This window comes from Schistocerca serialis, chromosome 10 (assembly GCF_023864345.2).
Source record: "Schistocerca serialis cubense isolate TAMUIC-IGC-003099 chromosome 10, iqSchSeri2.2, whole genome shotgun sequence".
Classification (NCBI taxonomy): Eukaryota; Metazoa; Arthropoda; class Insecta; order Orthoptera; family Acrididae; genus Schistocerca; species Schistocerca serialis.
This window is the reverse complement of record NC_064647.1, coordinates 37,925,018-37,942,457: the sequence shown is the minus strand read 5'-3', so window position 1 is coordinate 37,942,457 and position 17,440 is coordinate 37,925,018. Positions and strand designations below refer to the sequence as shown.

General features: G+C 39.2%; 1 protein-coding gene across 1 annotated transcript in view; it reads left to right on the top strand.

Annotated features, from left to right (window-relative positions):
* LOC126425094 (X-ray repair cross-complementing protein 5) overlaps positions 1 to 17,440 on the top strand; it is a 187,238-nt gene that overhangs the window by 134,619 nt on the left and 35,179 nt on the right. The window contains exon 11 of the mRNA XM_050088012.1: positions 1,897 to 2,163. Within this exon, the coding sequence (XP_049943969.1) occupies positions 1,897 to 2,163 (267 nt within the window). The remainder of the gene's footprint in view (positions 1 to 1,896; positions 2,164 to 17,440) is intronic.

Sequence of the window (17,440 nt, the reverse complement as noted above, 5' to 3'; positions counted from 1 at the left end):
TGAATATCTGTAATGCTGTGGGTTATTGTCAAAAAACTCAGTGACATCTGTCTGTGTGGAACGTGCCTTCCTTATAGGTGCCATTTTAAAGGTTACGTGTGTTTCCACCTCGTATCGGAACTTAATGAAACTATATGGGCTTAAGTGGGAATATTCCATGATGTCCCACAACAAATTCCGCATTTTTTCAACCAAAATTGGGTGAGGATAAAAATGTGTTGCATTACTTACTGAATACCCCTCATAGTACATATGTTTGTTTGTTATACATGTTCTTAATGACAATGAACTAATAGTTTGGTTGCATTATATTTCATGCAGTAGGAGTAAATGCCTGAAAACTTCATATTAAGTGATATGTACAAATCTGTCAAATATGTTCTAAGTCAGTTTTAGTCATTACAGTGTGCAGAAATGTCTGTAGAGAATTGCTCAGTAAAGCAATCATAAATTTTTTAGCTGTGCTTTTAAAGCGAATTGCAGCAAAATATGTTGTGAAACCAATGGATAAATTTTTTGTGGAAAGTGGGTAATAATGAAGATGATATAATAATACAGGGTGGCATACGGAAACTGACGGTTTTCAAATGAGCACAAAATCGGTGATTAACATATTGTATTTGGTTTGCATGATCACTTACAAAAGTTAACACTCAGGTGACAGCCATTGTCTTGACTATAATTTTAAAAAGTTACTCATAACTCAGTTCAACAGGTGGTGGTCAACCAAACCTGCCTTTTCTTTAATGTCAGCCTATGACTGTGTTAAACTTTGGGACTTTTTGTCATAGAAAGAAAAAAAAAAAGACACAAGCAGACAAGTCTGGTGATCTTAGTGGCCACTGCAGAGCATCCAAACGAAAAATAAAAAATGTTTCTTCAAACTGCCACAGGTGCATTTACAGTGTGTGATGATGTACCAGCCTGTTGAAAATAATCAGTCCTCATGTACATCTGTGTCTCCACATTCAGGATGTTTATGAAACATTCAACAGTTCCCTGTCACTTGCTACTCTGTCAGCCTAGGGGGGAAAAAATCAGATTACAATGACAGCAGCAAATGCGTGACACACAGTCACATTAGGAAGCAAAGACATCTCTCATGAATTATGAAAGGCTGTCCAAGGAATGAAAAATAATAGCTGTGTTTGTTAACTGACCCATTCAAGTGAAAATGTGACTCATTGTTCATAAAATAATGTTACTGTATTTGAGTCATCTTCAAAGATCACATGTGGACACACAGAGAAGTCATCTTGTTTCAAATCCAACTGCAACACTTTTGCCCTACAGACTCACTGCTCATTTGTAGACAGTGTGCATGGAGACATGCAGATCATCTCAGACTTCTGAGATTGCATCTCTCACTGTGGCAATGTTTTGAGATGTCCTGTGTTTTTCTCATGGTCTGGTGGCTTCTTCTTAAAAATATCTCCCCCTGTTGTGGAAGCTGTAACCCATCATAGCGTCAGATTGATGTTTGGAGCTGTGCAGTTAATGTAGCCATACTGCATTGACAGACTTAGCATTTAGGACAAAGGTATTGTACATGAACATGCAATACTCTCTCATCCATAGTTCCACAACTGTTGAGTTGGGGAACAGTCCCGAAGTGAACGAGGTATACCGTCTCCCTCCCACCACTGACAACGCTTTATTAGCTGTCCATTTTTCATAGTTCACCCCGTATATTCAGGATCAATTAATCTCATGCAGCCTGAAAAATATTACAGTTTCATGACTTAATACAATTTATTCTTCTGATTGCTGATGTTGGCACTAGAGAAATGTAGGATGGTTAGATAGTTCCTTGAAAAAATTCACTGCCGTTTATTTATGTATTTATTTGTTGTATATTCCCATTTGTGATGTATGTCATAATTGTATCATTCACAGGGGTGCTTTACCAGATGGAACTGAGGCATTTAAATCAGATGAGATAACTAATATAACTCATCACAAATTGTTCAGTTGCATTTCCTACCGTGCCTTACACCCAGGAGAAAAAATACCACCTATGGTGGAAGAAATAAGAGAATTTGTTACTAGCCCTTTTGTCAATTCGGGGCATGTCAATGACATAATCCTGAAAATGAAAAAGACATTCGACTTGAAGGAAGTAGTGCGGCGGCGGCGTGAAAAGGACTCTACTGACGTGAAACAGTTGAGTATATATTAGGCAGTTGTTGAAACTAAGTGTAAATAAAAATGTCCTTGCTCTCGGCTTGATAAATGCCGCCTGTTTTGAAGTACTTGCATTAATGACAGGTAATATGCCTATCTGTTTTTGAAAATATCTAATTCAATAGAATAAGGCAGTGTTCTTTGAGTGCTATTAATATCATTTGCTCTCTTTTCTTTGTACCTTTTGTTGGTGTTAGTAACGTGTGCAGCTTTGAATGCATTGCATGTCCTGTAGTTACCTTTATTTTAGTTTACTTAATCTATAACATTGGTAACAAACTGAAGTTTTGTTCTATATAATGTAATTGGATAGATAAAATCTCTACTCATCAAGCAGTGGTAGGGGAACATAAATATATAAAAAGCAAGTTTTTGCTTATGCAATCTTTTGGAGCAGGTGGCTCCTCCTTCTAGCAGAAGGGTTGAAGGGGAAGGAAGAGGAATGAAGGGAAAGGAAATGGAGAGGTTTAGAAAAAGGGGTAGAGTTCAGAAAAGTCACGCAGAACACCGGGTCAGGGGAGACTTACAGGACGGGATGAGAGGGAAATACTTTCTTCTTATCCCACCCCGAAGTCACCCAGAACCGCGGGTCAGCGGAGACTTACCGGATGAACATGAGAAGGAAAGTCTTTCCTTCTCATCCCATCTGGTAGGTCTCCCCTGACTCAGGATTCTGGGTGACTTTTCTGAACTCTACCCCTTTTCCTAAACGTCTCCATTTCCTTTCCGTTCACCCCTCTTCCTTCCCCTTCAACCCTTCTGCTGCAAGAAGGAGCCATTGGCCCATCCAATTACATTTTTATAATAATTGATTATTTTCATTGTTGAATTTTTGTTCTGCATATTTAAGTGTATGGATTTACCTAAGTTTTGGATGCTGAGTTCAGAAGTCCAGTCATATTTTCTCCATATTGTTAAGTTTCTGAGAGACAAAATAATAAAATTATGTCTATTTTACTTCCAATATGTGGTGAACATTAATAAAATCAATGTTTACAATATAATAGAAGGAAACATTCCACGTGGGAAAAATTATATATAAAAACAAAGATGAGGTGACTTACCGAACAAAAGCGCTGGCAGGTCGATAGACAGGTGTTTGTTTGTGTGTCTATCGACCTGCCAGTGCTTTTGTTCGGTAAGTCACCTCATCTTTGTTTTTATATATAAAATCAATGTTTAATATACATAATCGAAAAATTATTGAAACCTTTACATAAAGCACTAAAACAATCATCATATTATACAAAAAGCCCCTTGTAGCATGAAAACAAAGTTGAACATCTGTTTATTTGAAGAAATTGGATAGGATGCTTTTGTATTGTAAAATGTCTCATATGTCAAAGCAACAGTTGTTATTGGAGGGTTCCAGCATCCTTGACAGTGACATTTGCTAGTAGGAATGTCTTAATGGAGGGGTTCATCACTAAAAGCACCCAAGTTTTGTAGGAAAAAAAACGAAGTACAAAGTATATTTTTAGTGATATTCTACACCTGATTTTTTTCTAGTTGTCCAACAGTTCAGACCCTAAAGAAACAAAATTCTCATCTCTTCTGTTGACCAGAAGCCATGGACTTTGTCTGTTAGAGGACATCCAAGTAAGTAACTCGGCATTCTTAAGTTTAGCATCAAAGGTCTCATCAATCAAAAATTTTATGGTTTGTGGCCTGATAAACTCGTCTTATTTCACCTTGGCCCCAGTGATGCTAGGAAAAACTTCTTTCAAATTATTGAAAGTCTGACATTGTTTATCAAGAGCCTTTGCTAAATTCTTCAGCATGTCAAATTTAATATGAAGTGGAGGCAGTTTGACTTGGCACAACTAGTGGTTTGTTCCTAAAATTTTCCTTTCATGCTGTATATGTTTGTCTCATAGACCTTTCCTCGACAGTGTACTTGTTTTTTATGTCTCATGTGCCTTAAGAAAGCCAATAAACTCTCAACAAAATTGTAAATTGTAATGTTTACAATTGATTACATTTAGCTGCAGGATTACAATTTCAAGTGTATCCATATTATCCACGGAATTAGCCAAAGTTACTGATAGAAGTTTGTTGCCATTAGGTACACACCTTTCACTACAGATTGAGATTGCAACTTCAAAACATTCTGACAAAGAATCAGCCAAGAAAAAACTCATCTGCTATCTAATGACTGTTTTTAAAACTGACATTATGTAACACAAAAAAGTAACTCCATAGGGACACTTTTTATATTTTGATTATAAAAAATAGCAAAATTGACTGAAAATGTAAAGAAAATAATACATAATGTGAATATCTCAAAAAAGTTATGTGATACCACATTTCTAAGGGTGCATTTAGAATCTACAACCAATAGCCTTACATGGAAATTAATGTATCACATACCAGATGCAAAATGGTTGTTGCCCATGAAACTTATTCCACTCACTTTGGTGTGGTATAGTGAATGCGTGGAGGTTATACCTGGAAATGTGTGTGTTGAGCTTTTGGTAGAGTATTATTTTTAGCAGTATTATAAAAGGAAAACACTAGTTTGGAAAGGATAAGGAATGATGAATGATGAAAATTGTTTTCATGGCTTGGTGCTGATGTATTATGAGGATTTGGTTATCCTGTTAACATATACTACTTCTTAAATAGTTGTGTGTTTGTGTGTGTGTGTGTGTGTGTGTGTGTGTGTCTGTGTGCCAGAGAGAGATTTGAAGCTCTGTTTTAGAATTGTTAAAGTTGCATAAGCCTTTAAACAGTTCCATTACTCTTATTTTTCGCATCTCTGTTGTGTATCTACTTCTTCTGGAATAGCATTTCATTGCTATTGCCATGCAACTTCCTGCAGACTTTGTGGTGTAGCTCCTCGAATTATTTTTGAGGGACATAAATGTTGAAGAGCTTACAGGATGTTTCAAAAACGACTTAACAGCTCTGGAAATTCATGTAAATTAATTCATAGTACCTACAAAGGTAATTGTAGTGTCAATTTGTAGGGAAATACATCAAGTTTTGTCTCACGTAGTTCGCTAGTGCCGAATTGTACCATAAGGAGCACTAGTAGCAGTTGCATTAAAGACGGCTGCCTTCACGGGACTTGAGTGTGCTAGCTGTGTGTTTTGGTTTGAAGAATCGAAGTCAGCGACAACAGCTCAGTGCAATTTCTGTACCAATTACACTAAATATCCTCCCAGTAGTTCTACAATTTATGAGTAGCATAAATGTTTTGTAGAAACAGGGTGCTCAGTAAGACATGGGAAATCATCAGGTCATCGAAGCACATCTGACAGCGTCATTGAGCAAGTGAGACAACGTTTTGTCAACAGCCCTACAAAATCGACCCAGTGTATATCTCGCAAACTGCAAATCCCATATACAACTGTTTGGCGCATGTTGAGAAATCGTTTGCATCTGAAACTTACAGATTGATTATCGTACAAGCAATAAAAGACACTGATAAAATTACTTGCAAGAACTTCTGTGTTGATATGTTAGATCAATTACATTTCTTGGACAAAATTACCTTTTCCGGCGACTCGACTTTTCACTTAAGTGGCAAGGTTAACACACACAACTGTAGGATTTGAGACAGTGAAAATTTGCATCGAACATTGCAACATGTTCGTGAGAGCCCTAAACTGAATGTCTTTTGTGCATTGAGCAAGAACGAAGTGTACAATCCCTCTTTTTCTGTGAGAGAACCATCAATGGGTTAGTGTTCCTGGATATGTTACAACAATTCTTGATACCACAGATAAATGAGGATGGCCAAGAACGAAATGTTTATTTCATGCGAGATGGTACACCACCCCACTACCTGGCTGACATCCAGGATTGTCTTAGTGACCACTTTCCAGGTCAATGGATTGGCCATGATGCCGCCAATTGTGTGGCCCCCACGTTCCCCAAACCTGACACCACTGAGCAAGCTACACCTGCAATGCTACAGTGAGTTTGGGAAGAAATTAACTTCTGATGGGATGTGTGTAGGATAATCAACAGAAGCCACATACAACATCTTTAGTTCAAGTTAAAAAAAACTTGATGTGTTTCCCTACAGAATAACACTAAACCCAGCTCTATATCTTCTTTCAATAAATTTATATGAATTTTTAAAGTTGTGAAGTCCTTTTTGAAATGCCCTGTACTTCACTGTTTTGTCTGTGTAGAGCAGCCCATAAAGATTAAGTAGTTCATATCTCTCTTACATGTTTCTCAGTGATCTTCACAGGATTCTTGGAAGGTTCACTGGCCAGATTTCAGCCACAGATTAGATCAAGCAGTCTTCTATTTCAGAACAGCACACATCCAGTAAAGACCTTAGGTGATTAAATTATGTCTTTAGTATGATTCCTTTCAGTACTGAACAAACACACAGAGGGGAATTAGGGAACAAGACCAGAAAATCATTTTTGTACCAAAAGGTCAGACATGGTGCGGGAGCATCTGGAAACATACATAGTGTCCATAAATTATCATTACAATTTTAGACTATAACAACTTACAATTATGCTATAAAATAACAACTGGTTTTCAACACATAACAGGATAACTCATAAAGTTTTGTTTCTACCTTAATACATGCCACTGAGTGCACCTTTATTGGCACGGACAACACCCAGTCGGTATTCTGTCTTCGCTCCAGTACCTCCATGGCAACATGTCCGTACAAATGATGCTTTTACAAACCCCATAGGTGGAAGTGTAGTGGTGAGAAATCAGGTAATCATGGTGGCCACAGAGTCAGACTGTCTCATATAGTTCACCATCCAAGTACTTTGCCCCCAGAAATTTTTGTACATCCAGTGCCCCATATTACTGGAATATGATGTCAGGTTGCACATGTTTCAGTTGTGACGCAGCAAAGTCTCATAACATGTTCAGGTAAATACTGTCAACAGTAGCCTGACTGAAACCGAATGGACCAATGATTCAGTTGTATGTAAGTCTGCACCACACATTGAATTTAGGACTGTCTCTTTGCATTTCTAGTGCAATATGGGGACGCAATGATCCTCATATATTTGGGAGAGTGGCAGTTCAAACGCAGTCATCCAGAATTAGGTTTTCTGTCATTTCCCAGATCTGTTAAGACAAATGCTGGGATAGTTCCTGTGAAATGGCACAGCTGATTTCCTTCTTCATCCTTCCCTAATCTGGGCTTGTGATCCGTCACTAATGACCTCATTGTCGACGTTGCTATATCTGCGAGTAGCCAGATACTGGTGCACTTGAGAAAAACAGGAGAGAAATGATGACAGTGTAAGGTGGTAAGACTGCCTGTGGATGGGACTCAAACTCATGCCGGAGTCGAGCAAAAGCCTGACCGAACGGCAGACCCGACAGCAAGAGCAAGTCAATAGCAACGTATACAACAACAAAGTGCAATGAACTTTCAACGGAACACTGTCAACTGGCAGATACAAGCCACAATCCGAATCGAGACCAAAGAGGAAAACCAGTACCAAAGCGAAATCATCGACGAGTAGTCAGTAGTGTGGCGGAGACAGTAAGAAATGCTGTCAGGTGAAGTACACGGCTGACTGAGTGGTCAAGGTGTGGCAGTATTTATGCTAGTCACAAGGGACACTATTGGCCAGTGTATTCATGTGGCGAGATGGTGGTGCACTCACTAGGTGAGTGCAGTGGTGCGGGGAAACTGTCCACTTAACGTCCATCAAGGTCCATTTGCTCCATTGGGCTTTCAACTTCCATGCAGCCCGATACCAGAGACCGCAGATGTTAATCACTAATCTCCTCCTCCTCCTCCTCCTCCTCCAATGTCTCTATGATCAAACAATGCAAGCTTTCACAGCTGGAGTTGGTGTATTTTGTTTTATGGGCATTAAGCCACGTGGAATATTTCTGTGCCTAATGTTTCACCTCCTAATGCTCGAGACATAGTAGAGACTGTAAAGACTCAGATACCAGGTTCATACTTGAACAAGCTGAACTGTTTATGCATATCGACGCAACTGTTGGCGTATGACATGATCAGATCATGGTGTCACATCTATGGATCTTACATTGGGGAAGAGTTAGCACTATTTGCTTTATGTATTATAAAGCCCACAGCTTGTCTAATTTCAATCCTTCTCCTTTTCCATTAAAGTTGGTTTTGTCCTTTTGACTTCTTTTGATCAGATCTTTGTAAAATCATAGTATTGGAGTGGAGAAACAAATTTGTTGTTTCCCTTGTCCTAGTGCATGATCTGCTACTGCTGGTTTATCTATGTTCGCCAGAAGACAGGTGCTCTTGTGTTGTGTAAGACAGGTGTTAATAAGACAGGTGTTAATGCTTCTTTTAGTAGTTCCTATGTGCAAGAGATTTTATATATTGCTGCTGTGGCAAGCGGTGGGCATAGGTCCTTTACAGTGTTCATCTACATCTACATCTACATTTATACTCCGCAAGCCACCCAAAGGTGTGTGGCGGAGGGCACTTTACGTGCCACTGTCATTACCTCCCTTTCCTGTTCCAGTCGCGTATGGTTCACGGGAAGAATGACCGTCTGAAAGCCTCCGTGCGCGCTCTAATCTCTCTAATTTTACATTCGTGATCTCCTCGGTAGGTATAAGTAGGGGGAAGCAATATATTCGATACCTCATCCAGAAACGCACCCTCTCGAAACCTGGCGAGCAAGCTACACCGCGATGCAGAACGCCTCTCTTGCAGAGTCTGCCACTTGAGTTTGTTAAACATCTCCGTAACACTATCACGGTTACCAAATAACCGTGTGACGAAACGCGCCGCTCTTCTATGGATCTTCTCTATCTTCTCCGTCAACCCGATCTGGTACGGATCCCACACTGATGAGCAATACTCAAGTATAGGTTGAACGAGTGTTTTGTAAGCCACCTCCTTTGTTGATGGACTACATTTTCTAAGCACTCTCCCAATGAATCTCAACCTGGTACCCGCCTTACCAACAATTAATTTTAATGCGCATACTCCCAGATATTTTACAGAAGTAACTGCTACCAGTGTTTGTTCCGCTATCATATAATCATACAATAAAGGATCCTTCTTTCTATGTATTCGCAATACATTACATTTGTCTATGTTAAGGGTCAGTTGCCACTCCCTGCACCAAGTGCCTATCCGCTGCAGATCTTCCTGCATTTCGCTACAATTTTCTAAAGCTGCAACTTCTCTGTATACTACAGCATCATCCGCGAAAAGCCGCATGGGACTTCCGACACTATCTACTAGGTCATTTATATATATTGTGAAAAGCAATGGTCCCATAACACTCCCCTGTGGCACGCCAGAGGTTACTTTAACGTCTGTAGACGTCTCTCCATTGACAACAACATGCTGTGTTCTGTTTGCTAAAAACTCTTCAATCCAGCCACACAGCTGGTCTGATATTCCGTAGGCTCTTACTTTGTTTATCAGTCAACAGTGCGGAACTGTATCGAACGCCTTCCAGAAGTCAAGAAAAATAGCATCTACCTGGGAGCCTGTATCTAATATTTTCTGGGTCTCATGAACAAATAAAGCGAGTTGGGTCTCACACGATCGCTGTTTCCGGAATCCATGTTGATTCCTACATAGTAGATTCTGGGTTTCCAAAAACGACATGATACTCGAGCAAAAAACATGTTCTAAAATTCTACAACAGATCGACGTCAGAGATATAGGTCTATAGTTTTGCGCATCTGCTCGACGACCCTTCTTGAAGACTGGGACTACCTGTGCTCTTTTCCAATCATTTGGAACCTTCCGTTCCTCTAGAGACTGGCGGTACATGGCTGTTAGAAGGGGGGCAAGTTCAAATATTCGAGTGCCTTCCTTGTTTGTTTAAACATTGTGTCAATACTGTGTCTTGTTTATACGTTGCTGAGATGATCTGCAGCTGTTGTTACAGATGGGATGAAAACTTTTCCTTTAGTTGGTTCTTTTTCACTAGACGCTCTAGATATTTCAAGATGCAGTGCCCTCATTATCACTTTGCCAGAATAGCCATTTCTTCTTAACGTAGTTCTCCTCCTAGTACTATGGGTTACAGATTATTTTAGCCTAGTCCATCAGTGTTGTAATCATTCCTCTTTTGTACTTGGGATTGGGATTGTAATTTTTGTGAAAGTCTCTGTCTGTTTGAGTGGGCTTCTGCAGACTTTGTGCTCTGAAGTTCTGTTGGGTTTTCTGAGCAATTCTACATGAAAATAAAATTTTACATTCTTTCTCTTTTTCCATAGAGGACTTTATATTGGAATTAACATGTATCATTCAGAAAATTTAGGAATTCCGAGAGCTCATTTTCTTAATGAGGCCATATAACAAAAATCTTTATGAACCAGGCGACACTCAGAGCTCTCTCCTGTGACATCCACATAAAAAAGCTTTGATTCGTCTTGTCACATGTTGAAAACCAGCTGTTATTATGGAAATTTTTGTTTTTCTTAATGAATCATTATTTATTCATCATCAACATCAACTTTTTCTCCTTCAAAGTAATCTCTCTCTGATAAAATACACTGTGGCTGCACTTTCTCCAATCTTGGAAGCACTTCTGGAACTCATTTCTCATTATGGTGTTCAGTTTCTTCAGTGGTCCTGTTTTTATTTCATCAGTGATGGTAAAACAGTGCCCTTTCATGGTTCACTTCAACCTCAGGAATAGAAAGAAGTTGCAGGGGCTGTGTCCGGCAAATGCGGTGGCTGAGGCAATAAAACAGATTTTTTTGCCAAAAGATCGTGAACAATCATTGAGGCTTGAGCAGGAGCATTATCGTGATGCAAATTTCACGATTGGTTTTGGCACAATTCTGGTAGTTTTCTTCAGATTGCTTCACACAAACAGGCGCATAACTTCCTAGTTGTATTCCTTATAGACTACATGACCATAAGGCAGGAACTCATGATGCACTGTCCAACTGTAATCGAAGAAAACAGTGAGAAGAACCTTCACATGTGGTCAAGCTTGTCATTCTTTTCGATCTTTGCCCTTTAGGCAATTTACATTGGGACAATTTGGCCTTGCTTTCAACATCATACTCATATACTCATGTTTCATCACCTGTTATAACATTCTTTAGAAGTTCTGGATCATTGTTGACTTCAGTCAGCAATCCTGTGCAATGTCCACGCAATGTCATTTTTGGTCAAAATTCAACAGTTTCGGAACAAACATTGCTGTTAAATGTTTCATGCCAGAAACATCCGAAAAGATTTCTTGGCATGAGCCAAAGAACATGCCAACATCATCACCAACTTCTCGACCTTCTTTGAAATGTTTATACCACTTGTAAACTCTTGTCTTACTCCTAATAGATTTGCCAAAAGCCACAGGCAACATTTCAAATACGGAGCTGGATTTTATTCAAGTTTTCAAGCAAAATTTAATGCAAATTGTTTGATCTATCTTTTTCAAAAGTAAAAATTTGCTGACGTCATTCAAAAGCACATATAACCTTTTCAACTGCCAACAAGAAACTATTCAAAACAGCTGAAAATGCAGACATTCATTGACAACATGTGTACCAAAAAGTTAATTTTTTTTCAAAAGTAAAATTTTGCTGACGTCATTCAAAAGCACGTATAACCTTTTCAACTGCCAACAAGAAACTATTCAAAACAGCTGAAAATGCAGACATTCATTGACAACATGTGTACCAAAAAGTTAATTTTTTTTTTAATTAAGAAATTCCTGTTGCTTTTTTATCACACCTTGAACAGCGTTGTTTTAACAGGTTTTTCCACCTCTTCCTCACAATCATATGAAAGATGTTCATATAAAAACATTGTTTAGGTAGTTAGCAAGTAGAGAATGTGCACTGTGTGTGCTGCGATTTTAGTCTGTGCAGAAACCATGTGATGAGCTGAGCACAGGACATTGGCAAGACAGAATGCTGTCACCAGTCTCTACCTGTTCTGAAAGTGGCATTTGTACTCTGCTGATAATGTGAACACTTGGAAACAATTGATAGAAAGCTGAAGAGGAATGTCATACTGACTTTTGTCCCCTGAGATTCAGTTCAGATACGTTTTTCTGAGTAATGAGAGATTTGCCACCAAGCATTGTAAATGTTAAGTATGAGAACAATGAAATACAGAAGAGTTCCCTAAAAAAGCAGATACATCATTTTGTAGTGAGGGAGCATAAATGTGAGCTCTTTTACAGCCTTCAACAATCTGCAGCTAGAAATGAAGTCCCACGACACAATTAGTGTCACTGCATAAGAGGTCCACTGCATCAGGAAGACATGAGAAGGCAGTCGTAAATCTTCATTAAGGTAAAAACAACATTGAGATGACAGCATTTGAGAAGTAGTTAAGATCTGTAACTAGGGACCTTTTTATATCACTTCAATAGTTATTAAAAGCTAAAGCTGTAAATATAATTTATGGACACCTTGTATTCCCATCATTTGGAACAAGCACTTCCTAGTTGAGAAGATGAGGCAGGCCAGCTGTAGAATGACAGCAAGGGAGTGAGAAAAGTCGAGAGCTGGTGACGCTGCCAGATAGGCTTGAGGAGGTTAAGAGTTTGTCCACAGAAGGCGGAATGAAAACTTTTACTCCACTAAATAAGTACATGTTGTGTGAAACTTCATCACTTTAATTAATTTCATTGGCATAAAATTAACTGAAGTTAGGTAGTGGGCATGAAATCAGTGTAGATGTGGTTATGACATCAGTGAAATAACGACAATAAATGTTGAACTCTAGAAGCTTCCCTTATTGCATATGAGTGGCTCAGTAAATATGATTTTATGCTCTAACCATCTGTCTACTGAATCTACAGCATAGTTTATAAAGTTCAGTAATGAAAGGGGAAGTACGATATTTTATTAAACTTAATTTTTCTTCTTCTTTCTCTTCTTATTTGCCCAGGACTTTCCATTGTAAGATGTTCCTGTTAAGCTTTTATGTTGAGTTTTTGAGCCCTCGCAACCATAATTTAAAATGTTCCCACTAAATATCTTTATGAACATCTTTCTTTTTCGTATATTAAGATTGCTGTTTGCTAACAAATTACTTCTGATTGCTCGTTTGGCTGTGACAGTTCTTCTTTTAATATCCGTCATACTTCTATTGTCATCTGTTTTTTACTTTTCTACTTGCATTAGTAATGCATTTCCTATTTTAACATTTACACTTACTTGTCTATCTGATTTATCTATCACCATTATTTAGTCTTCATTGAGTTTAATTTCAGTTTGTAGTTGTCCAGTGCTTGAGACAACATATTCAATGCGAGATGCCTTTAATAGGTTCCACAACGAAACATTGTCTCGAAATTTGGTAGAAAATCCGAAGAAATTCTAGTCGTATGTAAAGTACACAAGCGGCAAGACGCAGTCAATACCTTCGCTGCGCAGTGCCGATGGTACTGTTACCGACGACTGTGCCGCTAAAGCGGAGTTACTGAACGCAGTTTTCCGAAATTCCTTCACCAGGGAAGACGAATGGAATATTCCAGAATTTGAAACATGAACAGCTGCTAGCATGAGTTTCTTAGAAGTAGATACCTTAGGGGTTGCGAAGCAACTCAAATCGCTTGATACGGGCAAGTCTTCAGCTCCGGATTGTATTCTGATTAGGTTCCTTTCAGGTTACGCTAATTAAATAGCTCCCTACTTAGCAATCATATACAACCGCTCGCTCACCGTTAGATGTGTACCTACAGATTGGAAAATTGCACAGGTCGCACCAGCATTTTAAGAGGGATAGTAGGAGTAATCCGTCGAACTACAGACCTATATCATTGACGTCGGTTTGCAGTAGTGTTTTGGAGCATATACTGTATTCAAACATTATGAATCACCTCGAAGGGAACGATCTATTGATACGTAATCAGCATGGTTTCAGAAAACATCGTTCTTGTGCAACGCAGGTAGCTCCTTATTCGCACGAAGTAATGGCCGCTGTCGACAGGGGATCTCAAGTTGATTCCGTATTGCTAGATTTCCGGAAAGCTTTTGATACCGTTCCTCACAAGCAACTTCTAATCAAGCTGCGGGCCTATGGGGTATCGTCTCAGTTGTGCCACTGGATTCGTGATTTCCTGTCATGAAGGTCGCAGTTCGTAGTAATAGACGCAAATCATCGAGTAAAACTGAAGTGATACAGATGTTCCCCAGGGAAGCGTCCTGGGACCTCTGCTGTTCCTGATCTATATAAATGACCTGGGTGACAAACTGAGCAGTTCTCTTAGGTTGTTCACAGATGATGCTGTAATTTACTGTCTAGTAAGGTCATCCGAAGACCAGTATCAGTTGCAAAGCGATTTAGAAAAGATTGCTGTATGGTGTGGCAGGTGGCAGTTGACACCAAAAAACTAAAAGTGAGAGGTGATCCACATGAGTTCCAAAAGAAATCCATTGGAATTTGATTACTCGATAAATAGTACAATTCTCAAGGCTGTCAAGTCAACTAAGTACCTGGGTGTTAAAATTACGAACAACTTCAGTTGGAAATACCACATAGATAATATTGTGGGGAAGGTGAGCCAAAGGTTGCATTTCATTGGCAGGACACTTAGAAGATGCAACAAGTCCACTAAAGAGACAGCTTACACTACACTTGTTCATCCTCTGTTAGAATATTGCTGTGCGGTGTGGGATCCTTACCAGGTGGGATTGACGGAGGACATCGAAAGGGTGCAATAAAGGGCAGCTCGTTTTGTATTATCACGTAATAGGGGAGAGAGTGTGGCAGATATGATATGCGAATTGGGATGGAATTCATTAAAGCAAAGACGTTTTTCGTCGCAGCGAGATCTATTTACGAAATTTCAGTCGCCAACTTTCTCTTCCAAGTGCGAAAATATTTTGTTGAGCCCAGCCTTCATAGGTAGGAATGATCATCAAACTAAAATAAGAGAAATCAGAGCTCGAACAGAAAGGTTTAGGTGTTCGTTTTTCCCGCGCGCTGTTTGGGAGTGGAATGGTAGAGAGATAGTATGATTGTGGTTCGATGAACCCTCTGCCAAGCACTTAAATGTGAATTGCAGAGTACTCATGTAGATGTAGAATATATAGTTAGTCTTTTTCAGAATCTGCTAAGACTGCTGTTTCATCAGCATATGGAATACAGTGTGTTTGTGTACCATCAATATTAACCCCCATTTGTTGCTGCTGTTCAGTGTTTGTATTGGCCTTTCTTAACATAAATTAAGTAAATATGGAGAGAGAGGACAGCCATGTCAGACACATTTTCATATTCTAGCCTCTTTCTTAATCCCATTGATACCTATTTCTGTCTGCCTCCGTAGCGCAGGGGTAGCGTTACTGCCTACCATGCAAGGGGGCCTGGGTTCGATTCCTGGCAGGGGACTGGATGTTGTGTGTCCTTCACCATCATTTTCATCATCATTGACATGCAAGTCGCTGAAGTAGTGTCAACTAAAAAGACTTGCAATACGGCAGCCAAACCCCGAAGGGGTATCCCGGCCAATAAATGCCATACGATCATTCCATTTAATTTTTCTACTCTTGATTTTTGTAGAGATTGAGAATCATCTTCTCTCTCCAGTCTACTCCAGTTCTATTCTGTTATGTCATCCAACCCACTCTGTTAAATGCCTTCTATAGGTGAATGAATGAGACAGACATATCCTGTTTGTGTCAATTCTTCTTTCTAAAATCATTCACAGTGCCATAATTGCTTCCCTGGTTCCTTTTCCTTTCTTAAATTCTGACTGTTTCTCTCTTAAATGATGGTCAGTCTTTTATTTGTTACAGTACAGGGCTCCATAAATGACTAATTTGTTTTCAGAGTTCTGTATTTTCTAAAGTAGTGCATTTACAAATATAATTGATGCATGAATAGAACCATAAATTCACTGAGTTAGCAGTTTGACCGCCAGTGAGCATTAACAAGCATGGTGCTTTGACAAAATGGTGACATAGTGAGAAAAGTGTTTTTGTGTGTAGAAATATGCAAGATGTTTATCTAGTGCAACAGTGCATTGCGCATTCAGGAGGAATTATGAAAAAGAGCATTTTGCATTGATATAGACAGTTTAGACACACTGGTTGTCTCCATAAAAAGAAAAGTACTGGTAAACTGTGTATGCCAGATGTGACCGTGGAGAAAGTGAGGGAAAGTTTCATATGTAGTCCAAAAAAATCAACAGTCCATGCAAGCCACCATGACATTTGCAGGTCAGGCTACAATTAAAACTGGAAGATTATGGCTGGCAACTTCAATTTTCCGTCACAATGCAGAAAGCACTCGAGGACGAACATTTTGCTTCCGAGCTAATCTTCAGCGATGAAGAAACTTTCAATTTATCTGGAACGATTAATTGTCAAAATGTGAGAGTATGGGGCACTGAAAATCCTTATGAAACAGTGACACATGAATGAGATTCACTGAAGGTTAATATTTTCTGTACAGTGCCACAGACATAGAATCGATGTGGTCCATTTTCCTTCTGTGAGAAGACTGGACAGGTACCTCATATCTGGGTATGTTGTAGTTCTGGTTGTTTCCGCAACAGACTGATCATTCCAAAAATTTCACTTTGCGACAAGACAGGGCACCCCTCATTGGAGCGTCGATTTTCATCGCTACTTGAACAATGAACATCCACATTGCTAGATTGGGCTCAGAGGTGAAGGTAATGTGGCTCTGTTCCTTTGATTGGCCAGGTCACGTGACGTAACACCTTGTGCTGTTTTTCTTTGGGGGACCTTGTTTATGTACCTCTATAGCCAAGAACACTGAAGCAGCTCAGAGAAAGCATCTGTGGTGCTTTTACTAGTTGAGTTAATTTTTGCAAAAATCCACATTGATCCAGGAACGGTTATTTTATATCTATTCCAGATAAGGATCACATTATTTTACATCAAGTTATTAACTTCGGTCTATGGTGACCATCTGCTGACCCAAGTACAAGCAATTTTTCCATCACATTGAGCCAATGTATGTAAATATGATACAGTTAAAACGAGCAACCAAACAAGCTTCGTCATTATGACTCTATAGAGTCAACATGTCTGTTAGAATAGTTTATTATTATTATAACGATTGTTCCCCTTTAGGAGAGCGATTGAACTTGAATTCATAATTTCATCTTCGGATGTTTTTCTTCTTTGCTTCCCAAAACCTCCTCATCCTCTCAGAATGCTCCTTCTTCCGTTCCTCTGTCCATTTTTTACCAGGCTGACGCGATGTTCTTTCCCCAAACTTCACACTTGTGATTTTATGCCGGCACTCGGTGCGATCTTCGAGATTTTTTATGTTGATCTGCTGTAGATCCCTCTGGACTTCTTTCAGCCATTCCGTGCCACATTTATTCCTTGTTATAATATTGAATAATTTCTTTGC